The sequence below is a fragment of the Mobula birostris genome, chromosome 1 (assembly GCF_030028105.1).
Source record: "Mobula birostris isolate sMobBir1 chromosome 1, sMobBir1.hap1, whole genome shotgun sequence".
Taxonomy (NCBI): Eukaryota; Metazoa; Chordata; class Chondrichthyes; order Myliobatiformes; family Myliobatidae; genus Mobula; species Mobula birostris.
This window is the reverse complement of record NC_092370.1, coordinates 104725327-104739861: the sequence shown is the minus strand read 5'-3', so window position 1 is coordinate 104739861 and position 14535 is coordinate 104725327. Positions and strand designations below refer to the sequence as shown.

Below are 14535 nucleotides of genomic sequence, written 5' to 3'. Positions count from 1 at the left end.
TGTGGATAGCAAGGAAGGTCTTGATGCTGTGGATAACAAGGAAGGTCTTGATGCTGTGGATAGCAAGGAAGGTCTTGATGCTGTGGATAACAAGGAAGGTTGCCTTAAGCCAGGGACGGCAAAGCTTTTTGATTGTGTGTGCCCAAACTGTCAATAACCTTTTAAACAAATTCTCTCACTTGCCATGTTATTTCTGAGTAAAGATTATCCTTAGTGAATTAGTAACAATAATTATGGGCTTTTGTTTTAAAAGAAAAAGGATGAATCCTGCTGCTATTTATTTATACTTTATACTTTATCGTCGCCAAACAATTGGTACTAGAACATACAATCATCACAGCGATATTTGATTCTGCGCTTCCCACTCCCTGGATTACAAATATTAAATATTAAAAATAGTAAAAATTAGTAAATATTAAAAATTTAAATTATAAGTCATAAATAGAAAATAGAAAATGGAAAGTAAGGTAGTGTAAAAAACCGAGAGGCAGGTCCAGATATTTGGAGGGTACGGCCCAGATCCGGGTTAGGATCCGTTCAGCAGTCTTACCACAGTTGGAAAGAAGCTGTTCCCAAATCTGGCTGTACGAGTCTTCAAGCTCCTGAGCCTTCTCCCAGAGGGAAGAGGGACGAAAAGTAATTGTAATCATTGTAATATTTGTAATCATTTTACTGTTAACAGAAGTAAAACAGATTAAAAAAATGAAGCATTTTAGAAAACCCATTCAAAAATTAATATAATTAAAAATATATAATTGAGAAGCTATCATTTCAAAATAGCATTGTTATTGTAATGGTTTACCATCTAAATGGCCATTCTTGTGAGTTTGCCAGTGTTTAGTGGCTTTAGCTCATTAGGCTTAGCTGGGATCAGGTTTGGGCAACATTAGGTATTTGGTAGGTTTCTCTCTTTCTGTTCATATTTGTTAATTCCTCACCTCTAAGAGCATAGTAGTTTAGTGAGGATGACTCCAGGAACAGTGCCTTGTACTGTGTGTGGGATGTGGGAAATCTGGGAGACTGGAGGTCTCCCAGATAAACACACCTGCATCAGGTGAACCGAGCTGCAGCTTCTGAGAGAACATATTAAGGAATTGGAGCTGCAGCTCAGTGACCTTCACCACAATGAGGAGGCAATAGACAGGAGCTGGAGGGAGGTAGTCACCCCTAGATTACAGGACAGGTAACTGGGTGACTGTCAGGAGAAGGAGGGGAAATGCACAGCCAGTGCAGAAAACACCTGTGGCCGTTCCCCTCAATAATAAGTTTACAACTTTAGATACTATTGATGGGGATGACCTACCAGAGAAAGCCACAGTAACTGGGTCTCTGGCACTGAATATGGTGCTGTGGCTCAGAAGAGCAGAAAGGTGAAGAGGACTCCAGTGTTAATAGGAGATTCTTTAGTCAGAGGAACAGAGATGAGGCTCTGAGGGTGTGACAGAGACACCTGACTGGTATGTTACCTCCCTGGTGCTAGGATCAGGAATCTCAGATTGGGTCCAAGGCATTTTCAAGGGTGAAGGTGTGCAGCCAGAAGTCTTGGTGCATATTGGCACCAATGACATAGGTAGACAAGGTGAAGAGGTCTTGAAGGAAGATTTTAGGGAGCTTGGTAGAAAGCTGAGAAACAGGACCTCCAGGGTGGTAATCTCTAGATTGCGGCCTGTGCCACATGTCAATGAGGGTAAGAATAGGATGATTTGGCAGGTGAATGCGTGGCTAAGTAACTTGTGCAGGGGGCAGGGATTCTCTGGATCACTGGGATCTCCTCTGGGGAAGGTACAACCTGTGCAAAAGGGATGGGTTGCACCTGAACCAGAGGGGGTCTAATATCCTCGACCAGATCCAGATGGTGTATACCCCATTGAGGGGGTCTAATATTCTCGACCAGATGGTGTATATCCAATTGAGGGGGTCTAATATCCTCGACCAGATCCAGATAGTGTATACCTCATTGAAAGAGGTGGCTGAAGATATTGCAGAGGCATTAGTAATGATCTTTTAAGAATCACTAGTTTCTGGAATGGTTCCCAAAGACTGGAAGATTGCAGATGTCACTCCATTCTTCAAGAAGGAAGAGAGGTAGAAGAAAGATAACTCGTCTCACTTAGTCTCACCTCAGTGGTTGGGAAGATGTTGAGTCAATTATTAAAGATGACGTCTCCGGGCACTTAGATGGAAAATCTTACATGACAAATCTGTTGGAATTCTTTGAAGAAATAATAAGCGTCTATTCAATACGTGTATTGAATAGATTAAAAATTGTGCAAAAAACAGAAATACTACATATTAAAAAAAAAGTGAGGTAGTGTCCAAGGATTCAATGTCCATTTAGGAATCGGATGGCAGAGGAGAAGAAGCTGTTCCTGAATCGCTAAGTGTGTGCCTTCAGGCTTCTGTACCTCCTACCTGATGGTAAAAATGAGAAAAGAGCATGCCTTGGGTGCTGGAGTTCCTTAATAATGGATGCTGCCTTTCTGAGACATTGCTCCTTGAAGAAGTCCTGGGTACTTGGTAGGCTAGTACCCAAGATGGAGCCAACTAAATTTACAACCCTCTGCAGCTTCTTTATGTATGTTTATGTACCATATCATTCTGATTCTATGTGAAAAGTGAATAAAAACATCAGTCTTCCTTCAGAAGCAGTGCATTAAGAACAATCAACACATTGTTAATATTGTGCTGCATCAGTTAATTCATGAAAGTGTTGCAGTCGACATAGACCCCAGTGTTTCAAAATACTTTTAGGCATGTGATTGAACGGATTGATGTAAATCAGAAAATAAGACTTCAATTTATAACAGGCTGTATGATATTTAAACACTACAATCTTTATTCTCCAATTTTTGACCTTGCTCAAATATAATAAGGCCTCATTTGTTCCTTAATCATAATTAAGTTTATTTGAAATGCAGATTGGAAGGGTTCAGACATGCACTGGAAATAACTCTCTCATAATCATTGTCTATAAATGATGCCTGCATGAGTGCATATCTGTACGTGTGTTTGTGCATAACGTGGCCTTCCTGAAGTGACCGCATTGGTTCTCGTTCAGATGTATTAGGTTCACTGTCTATTTGTAATACTCATTTCAGAAGAGCAACACTATTTGATTTCTACTGGTGTTAACATCCACTTCTACAAGCAGAGAATACCTTGTTACTGATATAGGTACAACCAAGTCCTGCTGCAAAGACAAAATGTCACTATATTGCATCCAATAAGTAGCGGGTACCTGACAGTGCTTTGCACTCAAAATGCTCAGCAAGTGATACTTTCATAACCATCTCAAGTGAGTGGGCTATGACTAGCTATATTCAGTATATTATAAGATCAGAAAGGGAATGTTTTCCAGTGTTAATCTTCATTCACATCTCTTTAATCAAGGAATCCGTCCATGCGGCAAATTCTAGACAACAACGAAGCCTGTGCTGAAAATCAGCAAGTAACATTGCACTAGGTAGGACCATCACAGACAAGAGAATCTAACCATCTACTGTGACATTTTACAGAGTTACCATAGCAGAGTCCTCCACTATTAACTGCCAATGGGGGGGGAGGGGTCTGTTAAACACATAAATAGGAGGGAGGAGATGGGGGGGGAGGGGTCTGTTAAACACATAAATAGGAGGGAGGAGAAGATGGTGGTGCGACGCAGCGCACGCGGCCGTTCCGAATGATATCGTATGTGTTAACTAGGATGCCGTGCACAATACTGATTTGATGGAGACAGCCGTGAGGAGGACAGAGGAACACCTGGAGAAACTTCTGAAATGCCTGCTTCGCTGCCGCTGCTACTGTGCAATCAAGAATCTCCAGAGGGGAAGGCCCCAAATCCTCGGCTTTGCCTATTGCCTGTTGCTGGAGCCAGGGTCGAAGCGCTCGGCAGAGATGGTGCTCGGTGCTTGGTGTCGGAGAGCTGGTCGGAGGCTCGGAGTTTTCGGACAGACTCGGAGTCGGACTGTGGTCGGATGCTTCCAGGATGCTGCATCAGCAAGTTTGCGGTGCTGGAGGTTCACCGTCTGTGTGAGATGATGGGACTTTCGAGAGACTTTGAGACTTTTTACCATGCCCATGGTCTGTTCTTTATCAAATTATGGTATTGCTTTGCACTGTTGTAACTATATGTTATAATTATGTGGTTTTTGTCAGTTTTTCAGTCGGTTTGTCATGTGCTTCTGTGATATCATTCTGGAGAAACATCGTATCATTTCTTAATGCATGCATCACTAAATGATGATAAAAGAGGACTGCGTGTCCTCATAATCTAATCTAATGTAAATAGTGAGAGTACAAGAGTACAAGAGCAGCTAGTCATTGAGAGCATTCAGCACAGTGCCAAAACAAAAAATGTCTCAAGATACAAGTTTGGAGCATGATGGAATACTCCTTACTTCTCTGATACTTCAGCTCTAATAACACCCAAGAGCCACCTACAATAAAGCAGTCCGATGGCTGGCACAATGTACATCAGCATCAGTGTGTGTCAAGAGGAGGGGGAGATTAAGCAATATGAAATGAACACTTTGGGTCTAAGCAAAGGAATATATACAAAGAAACAGGAGAAGAAGCAGGCTATCTGCCCCCTTAAGCCTGCTGTGCTATTCTGTTACTATTACTGCTCCCTGTTACTATTGATGGTGAGGACGTGGATGTGGTGAGGACCTGGGCATGCACCTGGATGACAGACTTGAGTGGAGGACCAACACAGAGGCTGTGTACAAGAAGGGCCTGAGTCACCTCTATTCCTGAGGAGACTGAGATCCTTTGGAGTAAGTAGGCCTGTCCTTCACATGTTCTACCAGTTTGTTGTCACCAGTACAATCTTCTGTACAGTGGTGTGATGGGGCAATGGCATCAACACGTGTGATGCCAACAGGCTCAATAAACTGATTAGAAAGGCTGGCTCTGTTATAGGAGTCAAACTGGACACACTGGAGGTTGTGGTAGAACAAAGGACAATAGACAATAGGTGCAGGAGTAGGCCATTCGGCCCTTTGAGCCAGCATCGCCATTCACTGTGATCATGGCTGATCATTCACAATCAGTATCCCGTTGCTGCCTTCTCCCCATATCCCTTGACTCCACTATCTTTAAGAGCTCCATCTAACTCTTTCTTGAAAGCATCCAGAGAATCGGCCTCCACTGCCTTCTGAGGCAGAGCATTTCACAGATCCACAGCTCTCTGGTTGAAAAAGTTTTTCCTTAACTCCATTCTAAATGGCCTACCCCTTATTCTTAAACTGTGGCCTCTGGTTCTGGACTCCCCCAACATCAGGAACATGTTTCCTGCTTCTAGCGTGTCCAATCCCTTAATAATCTTATATGTTTCAATCAGATCCCCTCTCATCCTTCTAAATTCCAGTGTATACAAGCCCAGTTGCTCCAATCTTTCAACATACGACAGTCCCCTCATCCCGGGAATTAACCTTGTGAACCTACACTGCACTCCCTCAATAGCAAGAATGTCCTTCCTTAAACTTGGAGACCAAAACTACAGACAATACTCCAGGTGTGGTCTCACCAGGGCCCTGTACAACTGCAGAAGAACCTCTTTGCTTCTATACTCAACTCCCCTTGTTACGAAGGCCAACATGCTTTCTTCACTGCCTGCTGTACCTGCAGGCTAACTTTCAGTGACCGATGAACAAGGACACCTAAATCTCATTGTACTTCCCCTTTTCCTAACTTGACACCATTCAGATAGTAATCTGCCTTCCTGTTCTTGCCACTAAGGCGGATAACCTCACATTTATCCATATTAAACTACATCAGCCATCTATCTGCCCACTCACTCAACCTGTCCAAGTCACCCTGCATTCTCATAACATCCTCCTCACATTTCACACTGCCAGCCAGCTTTGTGTCATCTGCAAATTTACTAATGTTACTTTTAATCCCTTCATCTAAATCATTAATGTATGTTGTAAATAGCTGCGGTCCCAGCACCGAGCCTTGCGGTACCCCACTAGTCACTGCCTGCCACCTGCCATTCAGAAAGGGACCCATTAATCCCTACTCTTTGTTTCCTGTCTGCCAACCAATTTTCTATCCATGTCAGTACTCTACCCCCAAAACCATGTGCTCCAATTTTGCCCACTAATCTCCTATGAGGGATCTTATCAAAGGCTTTCTGAAAGTCCAGGTACACTACATTCACTGGCTCTCCCTTGTCCATTTTCATAGTTACATCCTCTAAAAATTCCAGAAGATTAGTCAAGCATGATTTCTCCTTCGTAAATCCATGTTGACTCGGACCGATTTTGTTACTGCTATCCAAATGTGCCACTATTTCATCTCTTATAATTGACTCCAGCATCTTCCCCACCACTGATGTCAGGCTAACTGGTCTATAATTCCCTGTTTTCTCTCTCCCTCCTTTCTTAAAAAGTGGGATAATATTAGCTACCCTCCAATCCACAGGAACTGATCCTGAATTTATAGAACATTGGAAAATGATTACCAATGCGTCCACAATTTCTAGAGCCACTTCCTTAAGTACCCTGGGATGCAGACCATCAGGCCCTGGGGATTTATCAGCCTTCAGTTCCATCAGTCTATCCAACACCATTTTAGCCTAATGTGAATTTCCTTCAGTTCCTCCGTTACCCTAGGTCCTCTGGCCACTATTACATCTGGGAGATTGTTTGTGTCTTTCCTAGTGAAGACAGGTCCAAAGTACCTGTTCAACTCGTCTACCATTTCTTTGTTCCCCAGAATAAATTCATCCGTTTCAGTCTTCAAGGGACCAACTTTGGTCTTAACTAATTTTTTCCTCTTCACATACCTAAGAAGCTTTTACTATCTTCCTTTATATTCTTGGCTAGCTTACCTTCGTCCCTCTTCTTTTCTCCCCGTATTGCCTTTTTAGTTATCTTCTGTTGCTCTTTAAAAGTTTCCCAGTCCTCTGGCTTCCTGCTCATCTTTGCTAGGTTATACCTCTTCTCTTTGATTTTTATACTGTCCTTGACTTCCCTTGTCAGCCACAGTCGCCCCTTACTCCCCTTAGAATCTTTCTTCCTCTTTTCAAGGACCCTAGGAAAAATACTTTCAATTCTGGACAATGTTTCTCACTCTCTGTACGCCACCTTGGCTGAACAGAGGAGCACTTTTAGTAATAGACTAAGGCAACTGTGCTGCTCCATAAAGCGTTACCTGAGGTCATTCTTACCCTTGGTCATTAGGCTCTATAATGAGTCAACTATAGCCGGGGAAATGATGACTCCCTCCGGTTAGACTGTTTGAGGTAACTTACTTTTTATTCTTTCTTACTTCTCTTCTCTTCTAATATTTGGATATCCGTGTACTTGTAATGCTACTGTGACAGTATAATTTCCTTTGAGAACAATAATCTATTTATCTATGTAATCATTGTTGACCTATCCTAGGCCTCAATTTTTCCATGCCAGTTCTACCAGAAATCCCACTGAAACAACATTTCAAAATATGAATGATCTCTCTTTAAGTGCTATCAGTCATCTAGCCTCCACAGCCCTCTTGGGGTAGGGAGTTGCAGAGTTTCAGGATGAGATCAAAATTTGTAAATACGAAAAATTAGATGTATAAACTGAGCCAAACTAGTTCAACTGCAACTGCTACAGATTAAGGAATTATAGCTAAAAACTGGAAAATTACAAATGTTGCAACCATATTCATAACATATCTTTGGAGATAATCACAGTAAATAAATTAGCATGTAGCTTAACCTTGGTATGGGGAAAATTTCCAGAAGCAGTGTACTGATTACAGAAAAAACAGCATGGATCTCCTGAAGACAAATTGCATCCTTCTAATTTGACTGAGTCTTTTGAAGTAGGAACAAACGGAGTAAATAAGGACAGGTTATGAAAATGATTTAAAAATGTATGAGGTACATAATACAAAAGGAAGGTAGACATGAGGAATCATTATAAAACTCTGCATTTGCCAGCAATGGAGTTCTGTGTCCAGCTCTGAACAGCATACTTTACGAACGATGTAAAGGCTTTAGAAAGGTGCAGAAGAAATTTACCAATATAACTCTGGGTCTTAAATGATAGTATGGCCTAAACCTACAATATTTTTACAGAGATAAGCATCTCCTAAACATCCAAAACAGGAACTCATAAAAGTGAAAGTTCAGTCATTTAGATGGGCAGGCATAGCACCTGATCACATAATCTTTTCATCCATATTGCATGTTATCCTGACTAACAATTACAACCAAGAGCAACTGTAGAGACATCATGTTAGTAGCTCTCTGATGCCATCCATCCACCTGTTTGGATTGCTGTTCTTAAAAGTAATATTTTACAGTTTTCATCAACTTTCCAAGCATAATCTTTTTTTTAAATCCAATATTTTTGCTAAAGCACACAAGCCAGAAGGAAACAAGTAGGCTGATTTTGGGCTGTGGCTGAATGATTAGCTCTCTTCCTATGGGCATTTGAACTATTTTCTCAGCAACGCATTTCAAACTTCCCTTCATGTGACCACTTTCACACTTGTACTGGTCAAATCAACAATTTCACTAGCTTTACTTTCGCAATGACAATGGTTGCTTTAACTTCAATGATTTTGATCAACCTAGACATTGCTTTTCTTCCCAAAATTAATCTTTTTAATTTTTTTCCCCACACATTTCTCCCATTTCTGCCCACACTGTTTCACAGGAGCCAGCACCTGTCTGCTATAGATCCCTGGCCACCAGCCACTTTGAAGATTCACAAAAATGATTCCCGGATTGAATGGCTTGTCATTTGATGGCTCCGGCCTCTTTCACTAGAATTCAGAAGAATGATGGGTGACCTCATTGAAACCTATTGAATGGTGAAAGAGTGGATGCGGAGAGGATGTTTTCTTTGGTAAGAGCATCTAAGACCAGAGGACACAGCCTCAGAATAGAGGGGCATCCTTTTAGGACAGAGATGAGGAGGAACTTCCTTAGGCAGAGAGTGGTGAATCTGTGGAATTCTTTGTCACAGGCAGCTGAAGAGGTCAAATCTTTATGTATATTTAAGACAGAGGTTGATAGATTCTTGATTGGTCAGGGCATGAAAGGATATGGGGAGAAGGCAGGAGATTGGGGCTGAAAGGAAAATTGGATCAGACATGATGAAATGGCAGAGCAGATGCGACGGGCCAAATGGCCTATATTTTATGGTCTTATAACAATGAAACATTTGACATATTTTCTTTGTATGTATGAAACCACTAACCCTCTACACTCTTTTTAAAAGAATGATCTGATTGCTAATAACTGCAAAGCATAATTTACCATCAATGTCACCAAGACAGAATGAGTCTGAATTCAGAGTGTCGGCAGTTTTTTGGTCACTTTTATGTTGAGATAGAGTGAAACAGACACAACAAGTGCAGGATTTAACTATGAGCAAGACAGGTACATGCTCTTGGGGAGCTCAGGTCATTCAACAATAAGAAGGTGATAATGAAGTTAACCCTGGATATCAAGAGCCTAAATTGCGAAGTTGATAGTTTCTTAAACAGTTACAGCAATTTAGTCAGTACTGTTGGTTGAATAAGCTAAGACATCAGACGAAACACTTCTTCAAGTAGAATGGAACCTGGATTCATCCTATCTGACAATTCAGACAAAACTTAATACACCACCAAGTTGTCAATGATCCTATTCCAACTGTAAAATGGAGTTACAGGAAGGACAGCTGGTAATGTAATAATAATTGTATTCTGGACAGCTGAATACAATTTTTACATTTCAAAGAACTACACAGCCAATTAATTACTTTTTAAATCTTTGTTGTTAGCTAACCAGGGCTGGCAATTAAATTGGTGCATTTATGACCATTAAAGTTCAGACAAAGCAAAAGGGTTATTCGAAGGATAAATGACACTTAAGAGAAATTTTCTTGAATTGTGCTCTGGGATATTTTAGGTTTACCAAAATAATTAGACAGAAGGTCAGATTATCTCTCACCCAAATAAAGAGCTCCTATCACAGTATTCATTTGGTGATGCAAGTACTGGTCAGAGAAGTGGAACTTAAGCTCATGATATTGTATGTATCGAGTCTTATTATTATCAAGTCAAGGGTAACTTGTTATTCACAAATAGTGTTAGAGAAAAGATGGCATACTGTGTTAATATACTATTGATCCAGAAGCTTAAACTAATGAACTGGAGATATGACCAAATCTTACCAAGGAACTTAATTGACTTACATTCAGTTAATTAAATAAATCTATAGTAAAATAAAAACTCATATTAAAAACTATAATCATGAAAGTTTGGTAAAAAAAAGCACTAAATTTGGAAATGTTTAGGTAAGTAAAATCTTTAACTCTTAACCACATTCTACAGAGATTCTGGAAATCTTGAGCACACATACAAAATGCTGGAGGAACACAGCATATCAGGCAGCATCTATGGAGGGGATAAACAGCCAGTGTTTCAGGCTGAGAGTCCTTGAGTGTGTTGCACCGTAGTTCCTAAGCTGTATGGCCAAATTACATTGCCAGAGACAAGAGCAATGAGATTGATTCTTAGCTGTGCTCTCAAAAAGTATATAAAGCTGTTTGTTTCAAGGACACTTTCAGATAGACAATGTAAACATGCTTTGAGAAAATACATTAAAAATACTCTCCATTGTGAGACGTAATTTAAATAGGTTTGAGAAAATTAGTTCTATTTTGATGATTGATCTAAGATTTTTTTTAAAAAAAGATCAGACAGCTTGGGCAAAAAGTAAAAGTCTGACTGCTTGGGGCAAAGCTCTGTGGACAGCATCATTTTAGAAGCAATGCCTCTTGACACATCATCCTTTGGCATGGATTATCATGTCTGGGAGAGAAACTTACCAGCTCACCATGGTTCTTCTGGTGTGCCTGCAGTTTGTACTTGTCCGCAGTGGTGTAGCGGCATCCCTCGGCCGGGCACCTCAGCTGAATGTTGCTGTGCTTCTGCACAACATGGCGCTTGAGACAGTTCTTGGTGATGGAGGAGTAGCTGCACTGAGAGCAGTAGTAAAGATGCTCCCTCGTGTGCGTCCGAATATGCATGTCATAGTGCACCTGGTACCAGTATAACTTTCCTTTAAAGAAGGGACAGGGCAGAAAGATAAACAGAGGAGGCACAGTAGATGAGGAGTAGGGCAGGTAGGGTGAGGGGTTTGGGTAGGGAGGGGGAAAGACAGTTCTGTTAAATAAATAAGTAGGTCTAGAAATGCTGGTCCTTTTTAGCTATGGGAAAGCTGTATGGGAAAATTCAGGGTGAAGCTTACAGTTTCTTTTGCATAAGTTTCACTTTAAAGTGCTCATATTTATCAGTTCATAACTTTGCTCCACTTTAAATAACAGCCACCAAATTTATAGTAATATACTTAAAAGCTATGTGCAAGAAGGTTTACATCATAAAATGTGACATGTATGTGGCCTTGCTTTTTTATGTCCAAAATACAGTGGTATTCAAAAGTTTAGGCACCCCTGGTCAAAATTTCTGTTACTGTGAATAGCTAAGTGAGTAAATGATGACCTGATTTCCAAAAGGCATAAAGTTAAAGATGACACATTTCTTTAATATTTTAAGCAAGATTATTTTTTTTATTTCCATCTTTTACAGTTTAAAAATAACAAAAAAGGAAAAGGGCCTGAAGCAAAAGTTTGGGCACGCTGCATGGTCAGTACTCAGTAACACCCCCAGACATCCCACCTCTCCCGGGAGTTCCGGGAATCTCCTGCATATCCATAGCGGCTCCTTGAAGCCCGAAAATTATATACAATATCCCGGAAATTGATTTTTTAGAGAGGGAGAGGGAAAAAAAAGAAAGAAAATGAATGAATCCTGCTTGATCTCTCTTTGTGCTAAGTAGACCTATCAGTTTTCACTGTGGGCGGGCTTTACAGTCGTCCTCTCTCTCTCTTCCATATTCCATCAGTTCAGTTACTGCCTTCTGTAATGACGCTGAAATGATCCGAACAACTGTCGGTGATGAAGTACAAAAGTCTGGTGAAGAAATTCCCAAAGCTGGCGGAGACAACCTGACTACGCGAGGCTGTCCTATGCGGGCGGGGCGCATTGGCGTCTTAAAGCGGATTACAGCGGGGTTTAAATTGGAGTGAAATTCCAAAATCGTCTACTAAGATATCTTTATAAATGCACTCACAGCAAGCAAATTCTTCGGGGTTTTTTTCCTGAAACACTTCCACTTACAGGTACATTAAAGCTCGCGGTGGGCTGGGTTTAAGCGCAGCCGTTTTCAGAAGAAAAACCGATTTTAATAAATACCCGGTCCCCACCGAGGTCTCATCACAGGTAAACATTAGGACAGCAAACTGTTTACCTGTCCTGCGCACTTTATATGCATTTTGAATTACACTTTATTAAATAATACGGTAATATATTGTTTCATGTGGTGTGCGTGATATATGTATTGTGGCTACACCGTGGTCCGGACAGAGGTTGTTTCATTTGTGGACAATCAGCCAGATGACAATAAACTTGAACTTGAAGATACAGAACTTCTAAATCACTCATTCAAAATCCCCCATTTCGATGTAAAAAGGTAAGTTCTGATCCCGACTATTGCAGGCAACGCGTGTGTGAGTGTGCGTGTGTGTGTGTGTGTGTGTGTGTGTGTGTGTGTGTGTGTGAGTGACAGAGACAGAGAGAGAGAGACTACAGATGTATATGCGATTCGAATGGACATTAAGCGGCGCACACCTGTAATAAGGATACACCTTATGCTTTTATTTCTTTTAGGGACCACAACATATTAGGGAGGCTAAGCGCAGGGAAGGCTGCTCAAGTATTTCACAGTTCTTTTCAGCAGAAAACCAAAGTCTGACAGAGAAGGTCACTATAGCTGAGGTGTACTTTACATCTTTCATAGTTGAGCATAACCTGCCATTCCAGGTGTGTAAGCCCACAGGCAAGCTATTCAGGAAAATGTTTCCTGATTCAGAAATAGCAAAAAACTATGTCTGCTCATTTACCAAGACAGCAGCTATTGTGAACATGGCACATTAAGACAGAATTCAGAAGTCAGCGGTCTCACAAAACACTTGTGAATCTGATGTCTTGCAAAATTAACAAATTCATCGACACAGACAGCTATGAGGTTGAGACTTCCGGTTGAGACCTCCCTGAAATGAGTTTTTGCAGGGTGGGATGTCTGCACCCCCTTTGGCAAGTATCACAGCTTGTAAACACTTTCTGTAGCCAGTTAAGAGTCTTTCAATTCTTGTTTGGGGGAATTTCGTCCATTCTTCCTTGCAAAAGGCTTCTAGTTCTGTGAGGTTCTTGGGCTGTCTTGCATGCACTGCTCTTTTGAGGACTATCCACAGATTTTTGATAATGTTTAGCTCGGGGGACTGTGAGGGCCATGGCAAAACCTTCAGCTTGCGCCTCTTGAGGTAGTCCACTGTGGATTTTGAAGTGTGTTTAGGATCATTGTCCTGTTGTTGATGCCACCTTCTTTTCATCTTCAGCTTTTTTACAGACGGTGTGATGTTTGCTTCCAGAATTTGCTGGTATTTAATTGAATTCATTCTTCCCTCTACCAGTGAAATGTTCCCCGTGCCACTGGCTGCAACACAAGCTCAAAGCATGATCGATCCAACCCTGTGCTTAAAAGTTGGAGAGGTGTTCTTTTCATGAAATTCTGCACCCTTTTTTCTCCAAACATACCTTTGCTCATTGCGGCCAAAAAGTTCTATTTTAACTTCATCGGTCCACAGGACTTGTTTCCAAAATGCATCAGGCTTGTCTAGATGTTCCTTTGCAAATTTCTGAAGCTGAATTTTGTGGTGAGGACGCAGGAAAGGTTTTCTTCTGATGACTCTTCCATGAAGGGCATATTTGTGCAGGTGTCACTGCACAGTAGAACAGTGCACCACCACTCCAGAGTCTGCTAAATCTTCCTGAAGGTCTTTTGCAGTCAAACGGGGGTTTTGATTTGCCTTTCTAGCAATCCTAACAGCAGTTCTCTCGGAATGTTTTCTTGGTCTTCCAGACCTCAACTTGACCTCCACCGTTCCTGTTAACTGCCATTTCTTAATTACATTACGAATGGAGGAAACAGATACCTGAAAATGCTTTGCCTTTTCTTACAGCCTTTTCCTACTTTGTGGGCATCACGACCCATGCCTATCCATTGACTACGTGATAAGGAACTGCGAATCATGAAGGTAAACATACGTGGACTTCGATCAAATATAGGTGAACTTGCCAATCTGTGCACTGAAGAGAAACCTTCCATCATTATTGCTGTTGAAGTATTCCTCGACTCATCAGTCCCAGGTGTAGCGGACTGCATTACCATCCTTAGCTACTCAATATGTTGCCGCAGAGATCGGGAGGGAACATCAGGAGGTGGCATTGCTGTTTACTGTTTGGAGGGTATTGTGATATACCGTAACCCTAGGAGAGATCCGAAAGACCTTGAACTCATGTGGTTCACCGTGGCTCTTCAATCACAGAAACTACTAATTGGTGCCGTCTACCGACCTCCTAATGCCAACAATGACATCCTTGAATACCTGGACAGTAACACCTTCCCCAAGTTGACAGAGTTCAGTG

General features: G+C 41.4%; 1 protein-coding gene across 3 annotated transcripts in view; it reads right to left on the bottom strand.

Annotated features, from left to right (window-relative positions):
- The window catches only part of zfat (zinc finger and AT hook domain containing), a 157153-nt gene that overhangs the window by 70209 nt on the left and 72409 nt on the right, over window positions 1-14535 (bottom strand). For all 3 annotated transcript variants that reach the window (XM_072259626.1, XM_072259614.1, XM_072259620.1), the window contains exon 7: window positions 10818-11050. In XM_072259626.1, coding sequence (XP_072115727.1) covers window positions 10818-11050 — 233 coding nt within the window. The remainder of the gene's footprint in view (window positions 1-10817; window positions 11051-14535) is intronic.